At 42.8% G+C, this 23,067-nt stretch overlaps 1 protein-coding gene across 2 annotated transcripts in view; it reads left to right on the top strand.

Annotated features, from left to right (window-relative positions):
• Window positions 1-18,884, top strand: part of lhfpl2a (LHFPL tetraspan subfamily member 2a) — a 34,999-nt gene extending 16,115 nt beyond the window's left edge. The window contains exons 1-3 of one of the 2 annotated variants that reach the window (XM_029444033.1): window positions 7,851-7,925; window positions 11,254-12,078; window positions 17,681-18,884. In XM_029444033.1, coding sequence (XP_029299893.1) covers window positions 11,658-12,078; window positions 17,681-17,937 — 678 coding nt within the window. In that variant the 5' untranslated portion in view covers window positions 7,851-7,925; window positions 11,254-11,657 and the 3' untranslated portion in view covers window positions 17,938-18,884. Of the gene's footprint in view, window positions 1-7,850; window positions 7,926-11,253; window positions 12,079-17,680 lie in introns of those variants that run through there. The other variant, XM_029444032.1, reaches the window with a different exon arrangement.
• Window positions 18,885-23,067: the final 4,183 nt, after the last annotated feature.

Genomic DNA, 23,067 nt, shown 5'->3' with positions numbered 1-23,067 from the left:
GGTTATAATAATTACATTTGGTTTCCTTTAAGGCCGTGTTGGAGGCTGTAGCTTAGAATTGTTTTGCGTTGTATTGCACATCTGCACTGCTGCCACTGTAACTCTTAGTTAAGTGAAGAGGAAACAGCATCCCCAACAGCACCGAGTTCATGCTGTTGTATTTTCATTGTCTACCACTCTGACTGCTGAGATGTGTCCGGTATATTTATCTTAATGAACTAGGAAGTTGGGGGTGTCGGCGTGGGGGTATGTTTTTCCGATATGGAGGAAAACAAGTGAGTGAGAGATAATGAGCAGGGACCACCTGTGAAGGTCATTTCTAAGTGGAAAGCCCCCCCCCTGCTAAGATAACAAACAGAATAAAGGTTTGTCACTTTGCTCCTAAAATAGGGAGACTTCATGCGGTCCACTTCCTGTTACCACTCACTTGTTTTTGACCTCCTTTGGCGGACACTGAGGTTTAATCTTAAATTCAAAACCCTGCATATGTTTTAGTTTCTATCTAAATACTCTCAGCTGTTATGCAAGGGTCATTTATTCTTGAAATATGAGACGTGACAGTTTTTATACCATGTCAGCTCTTAATCAGACAGATTCTTCCTATTGTGTCTGCAGGATACCACGGTTATGATCAGCGTTTTATTTAATCTGACAGGATTTTGTGAGGGTTTTTTTTTTTTATAGGAAAAAGCGTGACTCTTCAACACTCATCTCTTTGTCTGAAACCGGTCATACAATAGCAACACGCTTCTGCATTTCTCAGCTTCCCACCGCTTCATTTTGTCCTCGGCGCCTCATTTTCACTCGGCTTCTCCCCTCATTTGTCTCCATCCCTCGTCTCCTCGCCTCCTACACATGTCAAAAACGTGATTTACCAAGAGCCTGCGAGAGGGGATGATATCACTTGATACTTTTATTATCCGAAACTCGAGAGAGCCCGGTGCCAACGTTCCTCGGCAGTGCTTACTTTTGATTCTGAAGAGGGTATCAGGTTAAGCTTGCAGTGCCCACAACAGCAATGGCTCTGCTCCCCCAGGGGCGTCTGGATAAAGCAGCTAGCGAGGTCTCAGTTTGCAGGGGAGTTTGTGTCGGAGCCACAGGGAAGTTAGGATTAAACTGCACTCATCCCAAACACAAAACACAGTGAGAACAATGCTTTTAGCCCTCAAGAGAAGAGCGCCAAATACCATCCACCCGACTCAGCAGAAGGACTGATTTCCTGAGTTTGGCCTGAAAAACAAAAGCGAGGGGATTTGAAGTGGAAGGACTTTTCTCTTCCGACCCCCTGTGTTTATGGCCCCCAGGTGCTGTTTGCAGGGCTAAGATGAGGCTGGAAATGGTTAAGCATAATGGAGACAGTGTTAGACCTGAGGGCCCCCAAACTCCACAGCCCTCTAACAGTGGGAACAGAGGTGAAGTGCCGGGGCTCCTCGAGACTCTCCTGTCCGTCAGCAGTCAGGCCTCAGCAGTCGGAGGAATTAGGTGTGAAGAATGTCAACCCACATTTCTAAAAGTGATATTTCTCACTATAAAAAAACAGAAAAAAACTCCAGCAAATGTAAAAACATCTGGATGCTAATTCACACTATCAAAATTATTGTGAATTAAATGTTGCATGGAGGGACGACTTGTAGCTCGTGTGCTGCCTAAACTAAACCGTTTTAGGCATGCTTACACGCACATATAAACTTTATCATTTTCCAAATTTTGGCACTAAACACAGAATACAGCTGAGGCTAAATGTCATTAGTTTTGCAGCTATTTGGACACAAACTAAAGATAATAAAGATGTTTTGACCTGATGATCACATGAGCTGAAAACTCAGATGATCATGAAATGTATTTGAATTCTTCCCGAGGGGAACATAAGAGATATATATATAACATCTGCACTAAGCTTCGTGGCGATCCATGCAATTGCTGGTGAGACATTTCAGTTGTCGGTCGCCTGGCAGATTATGTGATACACCACATTGTTTAAGTTAAGCCTCCCTGGAGTACTGTTTGTTGTCTCATGCAGCAACCAGTTCTTCTGCTTTGTTTTGCTCACAACAAACAGTAGTGATGTCATCGCTCTTTGAGAGCACTGAGCCATTGTGACGGATCTTATCTCTGTTTTGTTGCTGCTCGTCAGCCACTTTAAGTCTTCAACAAACACAAGCTGGTATTTACAGTAACTGCTCAGAGATGCCATTCAAACTGAGTCAGACCAAAGACAAAGAAAAACTCTCTTTTGTGCCACAAAATCTTTTCACAAGATGACTATCCAGTGAAACGCTCCCCGTCTGTGGCGGTCCTGTCGGCCACCCACTTTGAGACCGCTGTCATATGTCAGATGGTCTGTGTTTTCCATCACGCTCTAACCCTCTAACCCTCTAACCCTCTAACCCTCTTGGCGTGGGCTCGCCATGCGAGGGCTGTTATGGTCAATATGAGAAGATGAGGGATTGTTGACCTCCGCCGTGCTCCGCAGAGGGACAGCTGATGAATCACCCCACCCTCCTACTGGAGTGACTCCTGCTCCACCTCACCACTCACACCAGCCCGACACACAGTCAGACAGATTGTATAAACAGATGTTTCCAGGGGGAAACAGTTGACCACTCGCACTGAGATCAAATAGAAGTGTGCATGTTTTGTGTGCCCAGGTCCACATGTGTCTTTTTATTATGTTCTACATAAGTATTTTGGACTATAAAAAGACTCTTGGGAAAGGTGAAACTGTTTTCTTTTTCCCCTCTCAGTGCATGTTTCTCGATCTTTTCCTCTCAGTCGGAGGTGTTATAAGTGCTCGGTGCCTCTGTTCGCTCCGAACCTCTCGCAGGTGTACTCCCCACTGACTACGAGCCGTGGGATTGTTCACCACTCTGTAGCATTATTCCTTTTTTCCCTCCTTCTCTCTTTCCCACGCTCCCGTCCTGCTTCCCCGGAGCTCCGGTGTTGGGATTTCCTCACCTTCAACACACCCGTGTGTTTATGCTCCAGCGGTTCTCCCCACAGAAAGTTCATACATGAACAAATATGGTGCGAGATATCTCTCCCACACTAAGATCCGCTCAGCTACAACCACTGTTGACAAGAGCGTAATGGATAAAAAATGATGTGGCGTGACCTCGCTGGGGAAATGTATCTGTCTCTTGACCTCAGCTGTCGTATTAAATAAATGGATCGATGTCAGATATATGAATAAGATGTTGAGGTTGTCAGTGAAGATATGATATAGCAGAAAACATTTCATGCAGCTTAACAATGAATGTGTGCCTTTCAGCAACTTATTTTAACATCAATCATAGAAGGAGATGGTAAAAAGGGCTGGAATTTCCTAATTTGTAAAAAACAATTGGCCTATTTTATACTTTTTTTGTTCAGACAAAGTCCTTATATGGCTGCTTTTGTTTACGCAGCATTTTCCATAAGATAACTTTGGCTTCTTTTGACGAATACAAGTTTTTTAATGTAATAACATGTCGATATTTCTCAAAGTAACGTATGGGAAAAGTCCGATATTGTTACAGAACACCCAGCCGTGCCAAGGCTGTGAGTTAGTGTTAAACATCTGCCTCTATGTGCCTGTTGATGGGCCTTAAGCAGCCGTGGCCTTGAAGTGGCCAGATGGTCGTAGCTGCTCACAAACGGAGCTCTGGCTTCTCTGATTGCAAAAAAGAAGCAAATGTGTAGCAGTGAAGACTCCCCAACATCCATTTGTCACTCGGTATCTGCTTTCAGACTGCATATTTGAAAGTTAAAATGAGAAGTGTATACTGTTTACATCCATGTTACCATCAAGTATGCTATCAGATTCAGTCTAGACATTTGTTTTGCACTCAGTTTGCCTAGTAAGCTGTCAACATTATTTTTACTCAACTGGAAACTCCATAAGCTCTCGTCAGAGCCAAATATTCCATCTGTCCGTTCGTCATTTCCATCTCTTTCCACCATGAACCCTGCGTAGCCTCTTCAGGGTGGCTGCGGTGACGTAACACTGGAGCAGGCGCAGCTCAGATTAAAAACACGTGGAGATAAAAAAAAAAACCTCATTCAGATATCTGAGGCTCGTCCGGGAATCATGTGTCGACAGTGACCCGAGCCAAAATCAAGCAATCGGTTTTTGTAGTATGAAATCACTTCCTTTGCTGAGTGAATATCCAGCTCACGTTTATTTTAGACACGCAACACTTTGCTGAAATTGATTGATGTTAATGATTTTTACTCTATATATCTGTGGTATAAATAATCTGATACAGCAATACTTTAAAATCTGATTGATTGGAAATAGATGACGCCGCAACAATTAGTCAATTAATTGATTAGTCGATTGAAAGAAATTTAATTGGCAATTGTCGATTTTAATCATTTCAGTTATTTCTCAAGCAAAAAAAATAAAAATATATGTTGGATCCAGCATCTCAAATGTGAGGATTTGAAGCTTCTCTTGTTATATCATTGTTGGATAGATGTCTTTAGTTTGTTGGTCAGACAAAACAAGACATTTGAAGAATTTATCTTGGAAACTCTGGAAGCTGGGGATGGATTTATGTTGTTTTATATCTTAAATGATAATGAAAATGATTTTTAGCTGCAGCCTTAATGTGAAGTAAGAAAATAATCCCATCGCTTATCGTTAGAGGATGATTTAAGAAAATACGTTTTTTTAGGGCCTTCAATTAAGTTTGAAACCAAAGTACGTTCATGCCACTCCATCAAACACTTTCACCCACCTCTTTAGCTAAATTGTCGGTAGCATTTCGTTTCCTCCACTTGTTATCTGACTGTTATCCGTTTTCACCCTGCTTTGCTTCACACTCCTCCACTTTCTTTAGATCTACAAAACACTATTGATCAGAGTGACAAGGAAAGATGAATTACCAGCCAGACTCCAGCGAGTGCGCTGTCGAATCTGAATGAAGGATGATTTAACCTGGCATGTGCACATACATGTGTGCGGATGTGCTGAGGAGGATTTTTCTCCTGCTGTCTCCTCTGATCCTCTGCTCTTTGATGTGAGAGCCTGCGCTGTGTCGGAGCTCCTCGAGGCAGCCAAGGGAAATCTCCCGGAGCATCTTTGAGCAGCACCGCTGGCTTTCCATTAGCCTGTAAGACGATATGTGGTCAGCCTCTGTCTGATTTGTATATCCGAATCAACAACATGATTTGTGAGAACGAGGTCCGCTCACAGTCAGGTTGGCTTCTGATACGGCTGAGAATATAAACAGGAAGCGTAGTTGAGATATGAGTTTTACGGCGAAACCTCTCCTTCGAACTGTGGTTGTCCAACCTGAAACGACGCACAGCAGGTGTGTCCAGCTTTGGATTTCTTAGGAAGTCTTTTTTTTATCACCTTTCTGAAACCAAAACGTCAAAAGTGTGACAAATGGATTAAATAATGAACTTATCTGCAGCAAACTGCTGCTTACTAGCTTAGTATTTACAGTAATAACTAAGCTAACTGAGTAACTTACTTAACTTAAGGCCGAGGAACTACAGGTTATGAAAAAAATAAAGTACTGTTCATGGTTCTGGATGCTACTATCAGATTTTAAGCTAACGTTAGCAGCTGTGTTCTGCTCTTTATTGGATATATTTAGGGAAAGTTTATACTCGAGCAACGTTAGCCGAGAAAGCGCTACGTTTGCCAAACACATACTCATTCTTAAAGAGTTTTCTCTTGTAATTAAAACATACTCTTTTATCTTAGCTTATGTTGAATGGAAATCACAGTCTCACCTTTTGTACTAACTTGTTCTACGCGGCAATAGGCCTACAAGAACGATGCTGTTTCTTAATTTGTAAAAAAAATGTATACTGTCTGTAGAAAGAGACAATCTATCTATTATCTAGATAGAGGCTATCTATATATGTATCTTTCAAAAGATTCTCTTTTTTTAAAGCGAGTCAGTTGAAAATATTGAAAAGTTAGCCAACATTGAGCTAATGTTAGCTTGATTAGCTAGCTGATGAATCTGCTACTGACAGTTGTCATTTCAGTCGGCTAAAACAACAGCTGTTAGGTAGAGATGGGAAGTCTACTTAAAGAATACTGAGAATTTCGAGTTGTAAGCTGTAGGCTATGTGCTGTGCAAGAAAGGAAAGCTTGACAGGAGGAATCTAAGGGGTGTCGGGTTTAGCGAACGGTTAGTTGTTGTTTTCCTGAGAAAAAGCATTTTTATGATGTAGCCCAATAGACATTTTATGGAGACTTTGTGTGGATTTAAAATTGCCCATTAACTTCCTCCAATCCAATTCCCAACCACAGAGTTAGGCTAAATCATCAGGATTTATTGGAAATGGGTCAAAATAGAGGTTTATTGGGTTTAGGATATATGCATCTAACTTGAACTGTTTTCAAACTGTTTTGGCTGAACTTCCATTCAGACTGATAAGAAAGGCCTCTTCCTCGGGCTTTCCACGCTGCCTTCAAGGGCTTCGGCCTATCGGCTTCGTTTCCTGCTTGAGTCGGCCCCTTTTTCCGTCCTCATATGGAACTCATTTGTCTCCCCTGTGTGATTGAATACAACAGTCAGACGGACGCTGTAGCTGACTGCAGTGTTGGCTGAATGCACCCCAGTGCTGCTGTAAGCAATTCTGGGACACATTGCTCCCATCAGCCAGAAAGGTAATCCATTAGTCAGACAGTGAACCATCTGTTCTATCAGTCAGTTAGCTGCGCATCCAGGCAGCTATGCAATCTGTCAGATATTTGTTGTCAACTGAAGAAGGATGGAACAGGATGTGTGTGTGTTTGTGTGTGTTATTGCACTTTAAGTGAACTTTACATGCATACTGAAACTGTCACTTTCAGTTCAGACTACTAACACTAGTACTGCCATGTACTTTTGTGTTTTTTTAAGCTCACTTTAAGTACAACAATAATACTATTGTGTTGAACCAAGTGGCAACCTCCGGGGTTTATGAATCCCACGCCTAAGTGCCAAAAACTGCAGTTCGTCGATTGGCCACTTGAAGCTAGCTCCAAAAAGGATTCAATCCCCATAGACACGCATGTTAAAATGCACAACTTTACAGCAACTTTACAATATGTTTACAGCCTGGTACAGAAAACGGTTTTGATCTCTTGCCCTAATTTTGTCTTTCACGACAAACGTACGGGAGGAGAATCTTTTTTCTTAGAGTTACGCATTATTAGGGCCATGTTCGCTTTGAGTGACAGGTGGGTGCAGTCTCAGGTTGCTAACTGCTTTCTAAAGATTTCAAATAAATGTAGGGGAGTAAAAGTACAATATTTCATTCTAGAAGTTTGCAATAAACTGAAATACTCAAGTATACTTGTACTTAAAATACAATATTTGAATAAATGTACTTATTTACTTTCCACCACTGCCTTAAACATCAAGTAACGCATAACATAACACTAGTTGTATTATTCTAAATACAACATTTAGAATGAGAAGGTGTGTCCAAACTGGTACTAGTCCACTTACAAGTGTACCAACAGTATACTTATTCAGAAGTATACTAAATGGTGCGCACTTGAGGTTTTTTGTAAAGGAAGTGAAAATTAAATTCTCATTTAGGCTGATAATAAGATGTTGGTCTTGGCTGATTTGAAAATGTGCAGAGAGCAATGAAAACAGAGCAGCAAGGTGAGAGAAACTGAGACTGAGAGACAGAGAGAGGAGAGGAGAGATCCTCTGCAGCTCCAGCTCTTGTTATTTTAACCCAGATTCAGCACTGAAATATGGCCACCATGTGGACTCTCTCAAGAAGTGTGGATCCAGTGTCGGGCCCAGCCAATCAGAGGAGATGTGGCGGGTCCAAGAAGGAGGGACGTGGGGAGGGTCCGGGAGTCAGGAGTCTGAGAGAGAGAGAGAGAGAGAGGCATTAAGTGTGTGAGCAGAGGAGGAGAGTCAGGGCAGAGACGCTGCATCTCCAGGAGAGCTGGACGACCCACAGACCAATGGAGACAGGTTGGACTATTGTCTTATTTTCTGAATTATCCTGCATTCATTTCCCCATTTAACCTTCGGAGGGGTGACCACTTCATTAATTCATACTTACTTTCATCTGGGCTAGTATTTGAGGTCTTCTGTGACCAATCATCTCCTGCATTCCCTTTCAGTAGCTGCAGGGGCTTCTCATTCAAACAGATCCTCCCAGATTATAAGCACTCCCTTTGTTTTAAAATTACTTTGCCATTGGGTCACATCAGGCAAGAGAGTTATGGGCTGGGCTTGCGAGGGAATCCAAAAAAGAAGCTGCATATTTCTGAGTTTGTCTTTGGATAATATTTAACCGAATGAGTGGTCGGTGCTTTGATAGTAACAGGTTGTAGAAGCTAATCTTTAGCCCTCTCTCCTCCCAGCATGTAGACCCAACATAAACTCTCCCTAAACCCCTCATCCAGCTCTAAACAAACACTCTCCATGGTGACGCGTCACTCCAGTCGTGGCATGTCCATAGATATGTAGATTGTTTCCGGTCAATGGCAGCGTGGAAAGGCGTTTCCTGCTGTTTTGTTGCTGTGATAAGAGAAAGGCTGAGTGGACACTTTGAACAGGAGTTGTAGTAACAGCATGGCTGTAGGGAAGGCAGTGTTAGTCGTTTGGTGGGTTGATCCAACTCTTAGTTCCAGATTGAAATATCTCAACAACTATTCGATTGGCATATTTTGTAAAGATACTCATGTGCCACCATGACGTTTTGTCTTTTGGTGGCACGTCTTTACAATTATTTCATGGATTACCATGAAATTTGGTGCAGATATTCATGGCTCCCAGGGGAAGAATCCTGCTGACTTTGGTGATCCTCTGACTTTTCCTACAGCGCCACCATGAGGTTTTGTGTGAATGGTGTCCACAACTATTGGATGGATTGCCATGAAATTTGAAACAGACATTCATGTCGCCCTCAGGATGAATTGTAATAACTTTGGGGATCCCCTCACTTTTCATCTGACCAAACTTTCAAAGTTTGAATACTTTGGTTTATGACTAAATACCTGAAACTAATGGCATTCCCATCAGTCTCAGCTGTACTTTGTTTTTAGTACTAATAAGGAAGTATTATCATGGTAAACATTATATCTGCTCAGCGTCAGCATTGGTATTGTGAGCATGTTAGCATCCTGACATCAGCCTAAAGCCCCTGCTGTAGACCTAATCTTGTTTCTCTGTGACCAATCAGGCATCTTTAACGGACCATTGATCTTTAGTTGATCCTGAATTTCCTATTGAGTGTTTCCATTAGTAAAGGCTGCAGACTTTACTGAGTCAAACTGTGGAGAAGTTCCCATCTAGCTTACACGCGGAGCTAGAAGGGATGTTTCTGATGGTAGGGAGTCTTGTAAGTGTGTACACGCATGGGGATTATTGTTGGGGGTCAACAGGGCGGTGGGTGCAGTCTGAAGCTTGTAAACTCTTCTGTGTATGTAAACTGAGCCTCAAATAATCCTGGGTCTCCCCCCTGGTTACTCAGGGAGTATAAAGGACATCATAAATCCACCTTGAGCCTCACATATATGGACTACAAGGCTTCACTCTATCTTGGGAAACTTCTGTTCATGATAATACTCAAATCTGTCTGGGAACAGTGAGCAGACGTCTGGGTGTATATTGTGACAAATTCCAGTTACATTAATAGAACCAGACTTGCCCAGACTAGTTTTAGATCGACTATGGCACATTCAAGGACAGCTTTAGATAAGTTGAGACCCACTAGTGGGTACTGTGTAACTGCCAAGAAAGGTCAAAGGTTAAGTGTCCAGGTCTTCAAATGTCCATATCTCCCCAGCTTGTTCCAATTGTTTCAGCTCCAAAGTGTTTTCAAACAGTATTCATTCAGTCAGTGAGGATTTAGTCTTCGCAAATGTTTGACCCTTAAACTGCGGACTGCCCGTTTGTCTTCAATCCTAACTTCAAACATGAGTCTCATCAAAGAACCTCTGGGACTGAAAAGTCTTTTTGTGCAAGTGGGTGGGAAGAGTTTCATGTGAGTCCGCATCTGTTCCTGCATCGGCTCATAGTGAGGCAACGAGAACGCTTGTGATTCATATTAATTTTGTTCCAAATCCACAGAGGCGGCTGCCTGTGCCTGTTCTTATGATCTCATCTGTTTTACACAGTCCAAACACACTCAACGTTAGCTCACACACACCACACTGTAAGAAACCACAGATCTGGGTCATTTTCCCTGCTGGAAAAGAAAAGAGAGCTGTTGTTGATATCTCTACAGGATGACAAAGATCAAAGTTTGTTTAGTACTCTTACTCACTCGCTGGGATGTGACCACAAGGGACGACCGTGGGTCCCTCGACCCTCGCTGTAAGGGCACGTTGTGGGGGCCCCAGTGATGGAAACCTTTCAGTGCAGGCGGCACACGTGTCAACAGCGGCCCCCTGATCCCTCTGCTGCCCTGCCAAACCCTGGTTGGAGAATGACAAACAGACTCCCAAGAGGCAACAGGGAAAAGAAAGAAAAGAAACGACTGTCTGCTTTGGCCCAGAGCTGTATTTATAACATGAACACAAAGGCCTGTAGAATGCTTTCCAACTTCTGTGTTGTCGTGTATGTTCTGCTCATATTTGTTAATGTCTTTCATAGATCTCAATCTCAAACCTTTCATAACTTAAGAAGCAGCGGCTTAATCTCTCGAGATCTGTGAAGTCATGATGCAACCTTTTTATGAACTGACACCATTTACAGCTTCCTCATTGTACTGTAGTGTCACTGATTCAGCAGTGCAGCGGGGTTATATCACTGAGGTTATCAGCAGTCATGTGACAGCCGGACAGCCTCTGTGTTATCAACTGTTGGCTGACCCCGGGTCAGCTGTGTGGGCTGCTTGATGAGAGGCCTCAGGCTTGTTTTTCTCTCTGTCTGCATCCGCTTCTCATCCCGCTGTTACCACGTCTATTTCAAACCCCCAACTGCCCCTCCACGATATGCATATTGTTTTTCTTCATCTTTACAACCTCCGTCATGATGATCCACTAGCAGTAGAGAACACGACAAGTGCCCTGATCACAAATCCTTTAACATAAACACACTGAAAACAGAAGAGGCCCACTTCAAATGAACGCGGACACACACAACTCATTAAAGCCTCTCCTGCAGATCTACACCAGGAGCCTCCTCCACTTTTCCTCATTCTGCTTTTCCAAGTATGATAGGAGAAACTGGAGAGCTGCACTTCTTCAAATAAAACAACAATTACTTAGAGTTTCTTTTATACATGCAATTACATTTTATACATGCAATTAAATCACTCACCCTGTTCTGCATCTGTTTTATCTCTTAGGTGTGTCTGATGTGACGCCAGCGGGCTGGCTCAGGGAACACAACTCCAATACAATGTAGACACCAAAAACCAGAAAGAATAAGAGTCTGAAGATCGAGCCAACAGAAGGAGGGTGAGTTCGAGGCGGAGGAAGAACAGCTGTGCCGAAACGACACCAGCAGAAGATAAGAAGTGAAAGAAAAAGAGAAAAAGAGGGAAGCAGCAGACTGTAAATCATTGACGTGAACCTTTTGTGTACAGCGGTGTCACAAACTCCTTCCTGGGAAGTGTTCACTCGCTTTCGCATCTCGGCCGGAGAAGGATCGCAACCTCAGCTCTCGGTCTCTTGAGGGCGTCCCGCTCCACTTTCCACCTCTCAACAGTGTTGAAGTCTGAACAGAGGGGAGACTCCAGCCACCGTCAGCATGTGCCATGTCATTGTCACCTGCCGCTCCATGCTGTGGACTCTGCTGAGTATTGTGGCGGCGTTCGGAGAGCTCATCGCCTTCATGAGCACTGACTGGCTGGTGGGATTCCCCCGCACCCCCGATGCCGCCTTCGGCCCCCATGGGGCTACCACAGCCGGAGAGGCCTACAGGCCAACGTTAGGCATCTACGGCCGCTGTATAAAACTGCCCCACCTGAAGCGTGGAATACTCTGCGGACCGTACGCGATACACTTTGGGGAGATTGCCAGCGGGTTCTGGCAGGCTACTTCTATCTTCCTGGCCGCAGGGATCCTGCTGCTGTGTGCCGTCGCGTTCATCTCGGTCTTCACCATGTGCTTCCAGAGCATCATGAAGAAGAGCATCTTCAACGTGTGTGGACTGCTGCAAGGGATCGCAGGTGAGCACATGACGTGTATATTAAGAAATGTAAACCACACTGTAAAGATCACTGCCTGCCAAAGCTGCTGAACAGAATGTCAGAATAGTTCTATTGTTAACTTAGAAAAAGTAAGTTTCAAGCACAAAGATACAGAGGCATCGAACAGACTCAGACTGCCAGTATACTTCATCAGAACTGCTTGATGGTCAAAGAGCCTCCACCTTTCAGACGTCTGAATTGTGGTGTCTGACAATGTCTGTAACTTTCTGAAAGCGTCAATCCGACATCCTCACCCAAAGCAGAATATAAAATCCTTCTCTGTACTGATCTAAAGAGAACAGGAATCTTAAAGCTAACTCAGTCCATCCCGCCTTTAATTGTTTCTCTTCATTCCTGTGGCGTCCACAGTTCATCAAGGTAAATGAAAAGTTCTACTTTCAGCTGCACACATTCATTACGAGCACCACAACTCCCACCGCTAGAATTATGTGTTTGATTCTCGTGGAGCCTTCTGTGAACTTTTACCCCAAGCGGTCAGAAGTTTAAAACACACGGTGGCTTGTTTCCACCCTCAGAGCTGTCACTCCGAGCAACTGCCACCCAAATATTTACCTTCTACTCAGTCAGCTGCAGATTTCCTGAGTCTTGATTGGCCTAAAAGACGCGGTGAACGCGCATGCGTATCTCTGTTTGTGTGCGAAGGGTGTGTATCCATGGTTGTGTGTCTGAGGCCAAATCTCAGGCCGCTTTGACTCAGTGTGGTGAATTATAGAAGGGAGGAGGCCATGAGATCATGCCCGCTGAACCTCCTCTTTCTTTCACAGACTTAAGGTCTCAGCTCTGTGGTGATTATGGCTATCCTCCCCCACAGTTGTTTATTTGGTGCCGGCCCAAACAGAAAACGGTGGGCGTGTGATGAAGGACATGCCAAGCTGTAAACTCGGCTCTGTGCAGCCCTGCTGACCTAAGAGAGTGCTTAAATCTATCAGGAATCATGAATGGCTACTGGAAGAGTCTCTCTACATCGTAGGCAATGTTGCAAATCAAAGAGCAGACCTCCTTAAAGGCAATATTGGATTTTTACCAGAACATTTTCATACTGTTTTGCTAAGGATCGCTAAATGTGCTACTTCTGGTTTATCTTCAGAGGAGTGTGACACAAAAGTATTATATTTAGCTAGTCATGGAGAAACTATGAGTGCTCTGAACATATTGTACGTACAGCGGAGAGGTGATTCATTCTGCCGGAGTGGTTTGAGAGTTTTCTTTTTTTGCTGTGACTCTGGGTTTCTTTTGGGAAACATTGTAAGTGTGTGAATCCAAGCAGAGTAGCTCCTTGTTACAAGCAATCTTCAACTTCAGAGCCACCTTCCAAGCCTACAGCCGATCAGTAATAAAGACTCAAGCGACTTTTCCCAGCGTATTTAGTAAGTTTGACCCTTTGACATCTTTTTTTGTCATCTGAAACTTTTCTTTGCCGATGATATCCGCTGTAGCTAGATAGCTAATTAATGCTAACTCTGTAAGTTTTCTCAAAGCGGACTCTGCTAAGGTTGTAAAGCTAGTTAGCTGTGCAAGCTAATGTTTGCAGAAGACTTATACACTGTATAATATATAACTTATAGTATAGTTTAGTTTAGTAAAGATCTAGTGTAGTTATATCTATATAGTTTTGTATAGTTCTTATTGGAGAGAAATGTTGACATGAGAAGCTTTTAGCGAACGGTCAATTGTCACATTGCAAGTGTAGGACCGGTGTCTGCTCAGAGCAACAACAATACAAAATGGACACCAAAATGAGTGTTACTTTACTTGTAAAGCCCTTTATTTATATTTACCAGCTATATAAAGCACTGGGAGTCTGGCGAAGGTAATGAAAGTGGGGAAATGCACCGCTGAGTCTGCTCATTGTGGAGAGGATGAGGATGAGGAAGAGGAAGAGGAAAGGGGGCGAAAGGAGCTTCAAACAGACACTGAGGAGGCAGGAGGGCTTCCTTTGTGCTAAAGGCCGACAACCTTTTACTCATTTCAACCGCAGGAAGAGACCCAGAGCCTGACGTCTCAGTGTTCACCGTCAGTGTGCATGAGAGTCTTCAACGTGTCTTCTCGTGAGGCCTGTGAATGATATCACTCTCGGTGATGTCCACCGGCAGCACCACACCACACCGACTCTCTGCTAATCACTATTTCCACTATTCGTGCCGACCCTCCGGTAATGAGAAAACTGAAGCCAGACGGCAGATGTTTGGGGAAGAGATTGACCTCAGATGGGAAGATTGTGATGCCGTTGCCAGAGATGGTCACGTCATTGCACTTGAGCCCATTAACCTAATCTTCACATACACTGATGTCACTTGTACTTTCTTTACTCTTTTGTCCCCTATGACACACGTTCTGCTGGCCACAGTGTCTCAGATGCCATTAAACTGACTCAGTTTCAGCTGAAGGTAAATCCATTCCCTTTGCTTTCCACAATCGAATGGCTAAAACAGACGTCTTCTGTTGAGAGTCTGGTACACTTTGTATCCTGCAGGCGCACATTTGGAGTGCCCCCTTAAGACTTGTTGTAGACTAACTGTGAGCGTGAGTGAGTTCTCTGTACATTGTATCCTCATTCATCGTCACTCGTGTCCAACTTCAGCCAAAAAGGATTAGAGACAAGACGGCAAACAAACTGGGCCGTAAAACTGTCTCCAATTCTTGTTGCGTTCAGTGTCGCATGCTTTTATCACCTGCAATAAACTTACCCTCCAGCCGTGAGTAAAAACCTCCTCACAGGTTTAACCGTGGACCGTGACTCAGACTCGGGCTGTAACTGAGGGAAACAAAACAAATGTTTTACAGGAATCTAAGCAGCGTCACTGTGTGATGATGAGTCGGACATTAGTGTTACGCATAAGGGTAAAGCAAAACTGCTGGCTTTGACTGATTAGGGGACTGAAAGGGATTTCCATTCATCTAATAGATTTTACTGGATACTCCATGAATGATGCTGTTGCTACGTGTCTAAAATTACAAAACTAAAACATTAGTCACAAAATCAGCTGCTGCTGCTTTAAAGCTTACAGGATATAAACCATAACCTGAGATCTCAACAATTACCTTTACATCTCAGGTAAAGTTTGATCTAATGCTTAAATTCAAGCTGATGTCCAAAGTTTAAAGAAATGTCTAGAATTAGAGATTTTCTCAGAGGTTCGAAAGGTTTCCATCAGTGTTGCTGTCAAATCAGAATATCAAGCGAAGCTATTATGAGACACTCGTCTACCTGCAAAAGTGCTGCTCTTCAGATATAACGGAGTCGTTTATCAATTAAAATGTGAATATTTTCTGATGTTCTTGTCTTAACAAGTTAGGGTTAGGGTTAGGGTTAGGGTTAGGTATTGTTAGGTGAACAAAACAAGACATTTGAAGACATCACCTTTGGGCTTTTCACAGACCAAACAATGATTTATAAATAGTATAAATAGTATTTCCCTTTTGGTTTCTCTTTGTGTGGATCCCAGAGGTGAACTCTTCTTCTTCTTTTTTTCCTGGAAAGAAAAGAAAGGCTTGCCAGATTTCTCTAAAGCTGAGTGCAGACCTGCTGTGCTGTATTACAGGGTGGAGGCTGTGGGAGCAGAGGTTAGAAAGGAGGGTTGTTTGGTGGCAGGGAGGCAGCTATCAGACACGGATTGATGGTGGAGAATTGACAGTTTGGAAGTTAACGGAGACAAGAGCCAGTGCCGAGGGAATAGTGAGGCTGGGAGGGTGGAGTGCTGTGGGATATTAGGTTAGAAGGTCCAGCTTGTAGGGGGGGGAGGTTGGTGTGTGTGTGTGTGTGTGTGTGTGTGTGTGTGTGTGTGTGTGTGTGTGTGTGTGTGTGTGTGTGTGTGTGTGTGTGTGTGTGTGTGTGGAAGGTGTGGGGTTGTGTTAGGAGGGGTGGGGTTGAGAATTAAAACCATACCTTCAATCCATCACTGGAGCCGGTCTGGACGTCAGGGCACCGCAGCAACATGTGGAAAGAATTTATGACCTAGTTTTCATTTCCTTGTTTAATACGATATTGGGTGCTTTAAGAGGGAGGAGAAAGAAAGGAAGCAGAGAGAGGGAGATTAGGAGAGAGTGCAAAGAGAGCGAGACGCTTTCACCTCCACATTTGTTTTCATGAAGCAGCAAGACCTGCTTGTCGGACAAGAGCTAAACGCTAATACTGAACTTCTCATTCCCTGTTTGCTTTATTTATTGTCTGTCATTTTATTATTGTGAATGTTTCCTCCTGCGCTCTGATTGGTTCCTTATCTGACCAGCTGACTGATCCACTGGAGGAAGTGCAGAGCAGAAACCTCATGACATTAAATGACTTTATGGGTCTTTTAGTTTATGTATAATCGGCTTCATCTATTAGAAGAGCTGTGTTTGTCACAGTATTTGAAGAAGTATTCAGATCTAAGAAGTAAAAGTAGCAATACCACAGTGTAGAAATACTCTGTTACAAGTAAAAGTCCTGAATTCAAATCTTCACTTGAGTATAAAAGTATTAGCATCAACATATACTTGAAGCTCTAAAGTAAAAGTACTCATTGTGCAGTACGGCCCCTTTCAGAATGATGTATATTTTATATTATTGGATTATAATTACTGAGGCATTAGTGTTTACTCTTTAATGTTGAAGCTGGTAAAAGTAAAAGTATAAGTATGAAGTAGCAGAAAATGGAAATACTCCAATAAAGTACCTCAAAATTGTACTTAAGTACTGTACTTGAGTAAATATATTTCCAGCACTGGTGTGTCAGGAGTAGTATTAAGTCACGGCAGTAGTGGGTCACAGTGAGACAGGAAGTGACTCCATCCTTCCACTGAGACGCAGGACGCCGGAGGGTCACGGGCTGGAAAAGCCTTCAGCTGCCTCTTTCCTGTTGTTCTCTCCTCTCGGCCGTGCACTGACCTGACTGGCATGTGTGTCAAGATTCAGGATCAGGTCTCTCTTTCCTGCCTTGGCCTTCGCCGTGCCGGAGGTCTTGTTGTGATTAACTTCAGTCACATTTCAGGCGGTCCTCAGGAAATCATTTCTGCCTGGTGCAGCATACTTTTGGCCCTGATGGGATGCTTTGAATGCCACGAGGGCACTGATGGCAGGAAGTGTTTTTGCATCAGAGAATGGTGGCGGTCACAAAGATCATTTGCAGAAGTCCCTCAGAAGCTGAAGCACATTTGATCCATTGTGGGGTTTTTTTTACCTAAAGATCGTGAAGTTAGTCGGTTGTTCAATCAGACACTTTCAGAAGATAGTGTGCTCACTAAATAAATTCTATTATTTCTTGCTTTATTATCAGTTGACTTCAGGCCAGGAAACATAGCACCAAGCTGACAGGAGGTCAGCAGGGTGGCAGCTTGTCACTCGGTCCTCCGTCCGCAGACTGCGCTCAATCAATAACTTTTTAGGAACGTAAAAGTGATTTAATGGAGCAGAGTCTTGTGGCTTTTCTTTACGGTCTTTTCCTAAAAGTTGTTGTTGTTGTTCTAAATTTCATTGAGGAATATTACCTTTATTTTAATGCAATTTCTTTTCAATGTGTAACTAATGCTAAAGGTCTGCTAATTAAGTTAATCGTCCCTCTCTCTGTTTCCCTTCTCACAGGTCTGTTTCTGATCCTGGGTCTGATGTTGTACCCCGCTGGATGGGGTTCAGACAAGGTCCAGCTGTACTGCGGCCCCGATGCGGCTCCGTACCGGGCCGGGCTCTGCTCCATGGGCTGGGCCTTCTACACCGCTATGGGTGGCACCGTGCTCACCTTCATCTGCGCTGTCTTCTCCGCACAGGCTGAGATCGCCACCTCCAGCGACAAGGTGCAGGAGGAGATCGAGGAGGGGAAAAGCCTCATCTGCCTCCTCTGAGGCTCAGATACTTTTGTTGGGAGAAGAAGAAGAAGAAGAAGAAGAAGAAGAAGAAGAAGAAGAAGAAGAAGAAGAAGAAGAAGAAGAAGAAGAGAAGAAGAAGAAGAAGAAGTGCTCTTCTGGCATTTCTCTTGAGACTGGCCTGTGAAATGGAGGCCCCTGAATTGTTTACCACTAAAACTGACTCTTTGTTTGTCTCTGTTTTGTGTTTATGTGGGAGAAATCTACAAGTGCCAAGTTTTTTTCTCAGTGTTTGTCTTTGTCTCTCAGCCACTAAAGGTGCTGTCTGTTATTGTATTCGTGTTGAACCATGTGGACGCCCAGAGAGGCTTTGTCTGTCACCACATGTGTAAATAAGTGTGATTATATATATTTTGTACATAGTTATGATTGGTCAGCTTGATCCAGGCTGGGCTTGATGATGTCACTCTTGCCTTAAAACACTGCCTGCGAACCTGGATCTGTTAACTGTTTGCCACGTGTGAGTATTAACTCATCAAGGGAACCACTACTCAGTCAGAATAAACTACTCGCAGAATAAATGGCTTCAGCTCAGAGTGGATGTCCTTTTTAAAAGCTTACAGAATGTATTGTTATTTGAATGATTAATGTGTTTGCAGACCCTTGAAATGTATCGATGGAATTGATTCTTCACACAGACTGCACAAGGACGGGCAGAGGAAGCTCTGTGGTGCATTTTGTTTGTCCTCTATTCTGCAAAATCCTGAAATGAAGTGAGCTTGATCCTCGCCTGAGCTGAGAGACGACCTGCGACGGGTCTGTGTCTGGTCCTCGTCCAGCAGACGCAAAGACATGGACATGAATGATGAGGACACGTACATCAAGTATTGCTGTTAGTAATGTCTGGTTTCAGGGAGTCTGGCGAGTCATAGATAGTGTCCTATCTGTTCCCATTTGTTTCTGCCAAACGAATAAAGAGAAGGGAGAAAAAAAAACAAGGTTTGGTTTCAGTTTTTATCCAGTGGAAGGGGTGGAGGGACGAGATGCAGCAAGTGGAGCAGCCAGCTCGGTGCTGAGACCTCGGTTTGGCCCTTGATGTGGGGGTGGGAATGTTTTCCAGCCAGTGGGTGATCAGTTTTTCCACTGATGCAGAACTCTGTGTGTGTGTGTGTGTGTGTGTGCGTGCATGTGTGTGTGTGTGTGTGTGCCTCACATCCAACTTAGTACATTTAGTCAAGTACTGTACGTGAAGCTAGAAGTCCTAGCTTTTGTACAGAAATGAACATCAATTGAATCCCATCATCCTCGGGGAAAGCTCTCTGTATTTCGCAGTATACCAGAGTTGCAGTGATCTGTGGTGTCTGTGGCGACTTCCCCTTGCTGACGCAGTCGGTGATGCGTTTCTGGGTGCACCAGATATAAAAGAAACTTCAGGAAGGATTAAAGTCAAGAAAAGAAAGTGATAGACGGCGAGCAAAAACACTCCTGGGGGCGGGGGAGATGCGGCGAGCTCACCTGCAGACACACGTCATTAGCATATTCAGTATTAATAATCTAATGTCTGATATAATAATATATCACGGGTACTTTTGATACTGTTAAGTACATTTTTGTGATGATACTTCTTTACTTTTACTTCACTTGGATTTTGAATGCAGCACTTTTTCCTACATTGTTGTATCAGTGCATAAGTGAAGGATCCAGCACTGCTCTTATTTAAAACCTGCAATAACAGATTTTGGGGGGGGGAAACCAGTTGTGAACCTTAATTTATTATCAACTTTTAGGTTCATTTGGTGAACTTGTTCGCAAACATGTTGCTTATTTACACATCCAGAAGTTATGGAGCAACATCCTCATTCTTTTGGAGTTTTGTGCCAATATTCGCTCTCTTTTTGCTCTGTTTTTGGTCTCCACCAACTCCTGAGGGAAATATTTGTCTCTTTAGCTGCTAAATGCTCCACTATGTTCACCAGCTAGTCTCTCACTGTGTCTGTCTGCTGTTTGCTGCTGAGCAGGTAGTACACAGTGTGCTTTTACAGCTTTTTCTGTGCCTGCTGTGGTGGAAAACGATGCTATGAAAGCGGTGAGAGTGAACCAGAACAATAAAGTTGTTGGTCGGACGGCTAAACAAAGAGCTGAGACTCCGTAAAGCCCAGGGGAGCTGCAGATTTAGGGGATAATTCATGACTAAGACTCCTTTCATAGTGTCATACTCACATTGGTAATTTGATAAAATAATATCAATTATAGCCAACAAGCATACATTTCCCTCTTCCTCCCCAGCTAGCGACTTGTGCTCCATCTGCCTTATCCGTGTGTGGGTTTGTGTTCGTGTGTGATCACAAAATGATGAGTCCCTCCCCAGAAGTTCCTCCCTCCATGTGGACTGCAGAGAAGCCTCTGGCACAACCCTGTGGCTCCCTTCCTCCACCAGCACACTCTAAACTAAACACAGCGCTTGATGACTTCCAGATTAGGCACATGACAAATCCTGCGATCTGAAGAGCGAAGCAGAAACAGTTTGGCCTGTTTCACCGCCTAAGGCTTTTAGTTTTTCTCTCTCTCCTCTCTCTCTCTCTCTCTCTCTCTCTCTCTCTCTCTCTCTCTCTCTCTCTCTCTCTCTCTCTCTCTCTCTCTCTCTCTCTCTCTCTCTAGGACGAGAATGAGGAGAGACACGCTCTTCTTCACAGAGGAAGAATTCATGTATTCTCTCATGGTGATAACAGTATCTCATGGTAGACTTCATCATCAGTCTTCTTCTCTTTTAAGATACAGAAAATATCACCGGAATTGACTGCTCAATGCAAATCAGAGTAAAGTGCAAATCATAAATGATTTGATCATGCATGTCATCCACAATCATTCACTTCCCTCCACCCTCTCCACTTGAAATGCATCTGGTGACAGCTGTGAGCCGAGCAGCTGACAGCAGGCTGGAGGCTGTTTTCACACCTGTGATGTATGAAAGGTATTTTAGAAGTTATTCCTCGACTGTGCCTTCCTGTTGGCACTGGATTGGGTCCCAGCTTCCTCTTCAGTGAGCGTCGCTCTGTTTTATTTCACTCAGGTTTGTTTTTAGCGAGCGAAGAAATCAACACTTGGTCTGCAGTTGTCTTAAAGTTTGTGAGTGTGTATATTTTATATTGCCGCTGCTGCTGCTACGAATAGTCATTGTGTAAGTAAAGATAAGAAGAAAACATTTTAAGTTAACAACAAATGTGTTTGACATTAACATTTAAAAACAGTTATCGGGAAGTATTGGGTTAAGATTACTTAGTTAGTTAGTTAAGATATCAACCAGTTCCCAATACAAAAAAACATTTTAAAACATGACAGAATTCTGTACTAGCATAAAAAAATACACTTAATTCTGCATATTCGTTTAAACATGATTTGTACTGAAAACACATCCCTAGAATATATTCTAAAATTATCTTTGAGAAAATAAAGGTTTTATTGGACTCAAAAATTACTTAGTATAATATATTATTATTACTACTACTACCACTACTACTACTACTACTACTACTACTACTACTACTACTACTACTGCTGCTGCTACTACTACTACTACTACTACCACTACTACTACTACTACTACTACTACTACTACTACTACTACTGCTGCTGCTACTACTACTACTACTACTACTACTACCACTGCTCCTACTACTACTACTACTACTGCTGCTGCTACTACTACTACTACTACTACTGCTCCTACTACTACTACTACTACTACCGCTACTACTACTACTACTACTGCTGCTGCTACTACTGCTACTACTACTACTACTGCTGCTGCTACTACTGCTACTACTACTACTACCACCACTACTACTACTACTACTGCTGCTGCTGCTGCTAGTACTGCTACTACTGCTGTTACTACTACTACTACTACTACTACTGCTACTACTACTATTACTGCTACTACTACTACTACTACTACTGCTGCTACTACTGCTGCTACTGCTACTACTACTACTACTACTACTACTACTACTACTACTACTGCTGCTACTACTACTACTGCTACTACTACTACTACTACTACTACTACTACTGCTACTACTGCTACTACTACTACTACTACTACTACTACTACTACTACTACCACCACCACCACCACTATTACTGCTACTACTACCACTATTACTACTACTACTACTACTACTACCACTACTACTACCACTATTACTACCACTACTACTACTATTACTACTACTATTATTACTACTACCACTACTACTATTACTACTATTATTACTACTACCACTACTACTACTACTACTGCTATTACTACTACCACTATTATTACTACTACTACTACTACCACTATTACTACCACTACTACTACTACCACTACTATTACTACTACTGCTACTACTACCCCTATTACTACTACTACTACCACTATTACTACTACTATTATTACTACTACCACTACTACTATTACTACTACCACTACTACTACTACTACTACTACCACTACTATTATTACTACTACTACTACTACTATTATTATTACTACTACTACCACCACAACCACTACTACTACTGCTACTACTACTGCTACCACTACTACTACTATTATTACTACTACTACTATTATAACTACTACTGCTACTACTACCACCACCACCACTACTACTACTACTACTGCTACTACTACCACTATTATTACTACTACTACCACTACTACTACTACTAATATTATTATTACTACTACTACTATTATTACTACTGCTGCTACTACCATTATTACTACCACTACCACTATTACTACCACCACTACTACTACTATTACTACTACCACTATTACTACTACTATTACTACTAATACTGCTACTACTACCACTATTACTACTACTACTACCACTATTATTACTACTACCACTACTACAATACCACTGCCACTCTTCCTACTTTGATTGCTATCCAACTATGTGAGTTTTCACACTAAAGCTCTATTAATTCATTTATATTTTTGCCACGCAGAACAATCTGTAGACACAACACTGACATATTATAACATCATAAAGTCACTATCCATATGTTGCATCCTGGGTATTTTAGTGGTTGCATTAGTTATTTGCAATATATATATATATATTTTTGGAATTATTCTGTTATTGATTCTAGATATGAGAAGTGACTGTTCCC

This window comes from Cottoperca gobio, chromosome 12 (assembly GCF_900634415.1).
Source record: "Cottoperca gobio chromosome 12, fCotGob3.1, whole genome shotgun sequence".
Lineage (NCBI taxonomy): Eukaryota > Metazoa > Chordata > Actinopteri > Perciformes > Bovichtidae > Cottoperca > Cottoperca gobio.
Note: the sequence above shows the minus strand (reverse complement) of the source record. Positions and strands in the feature narration are given on the sequence as shown.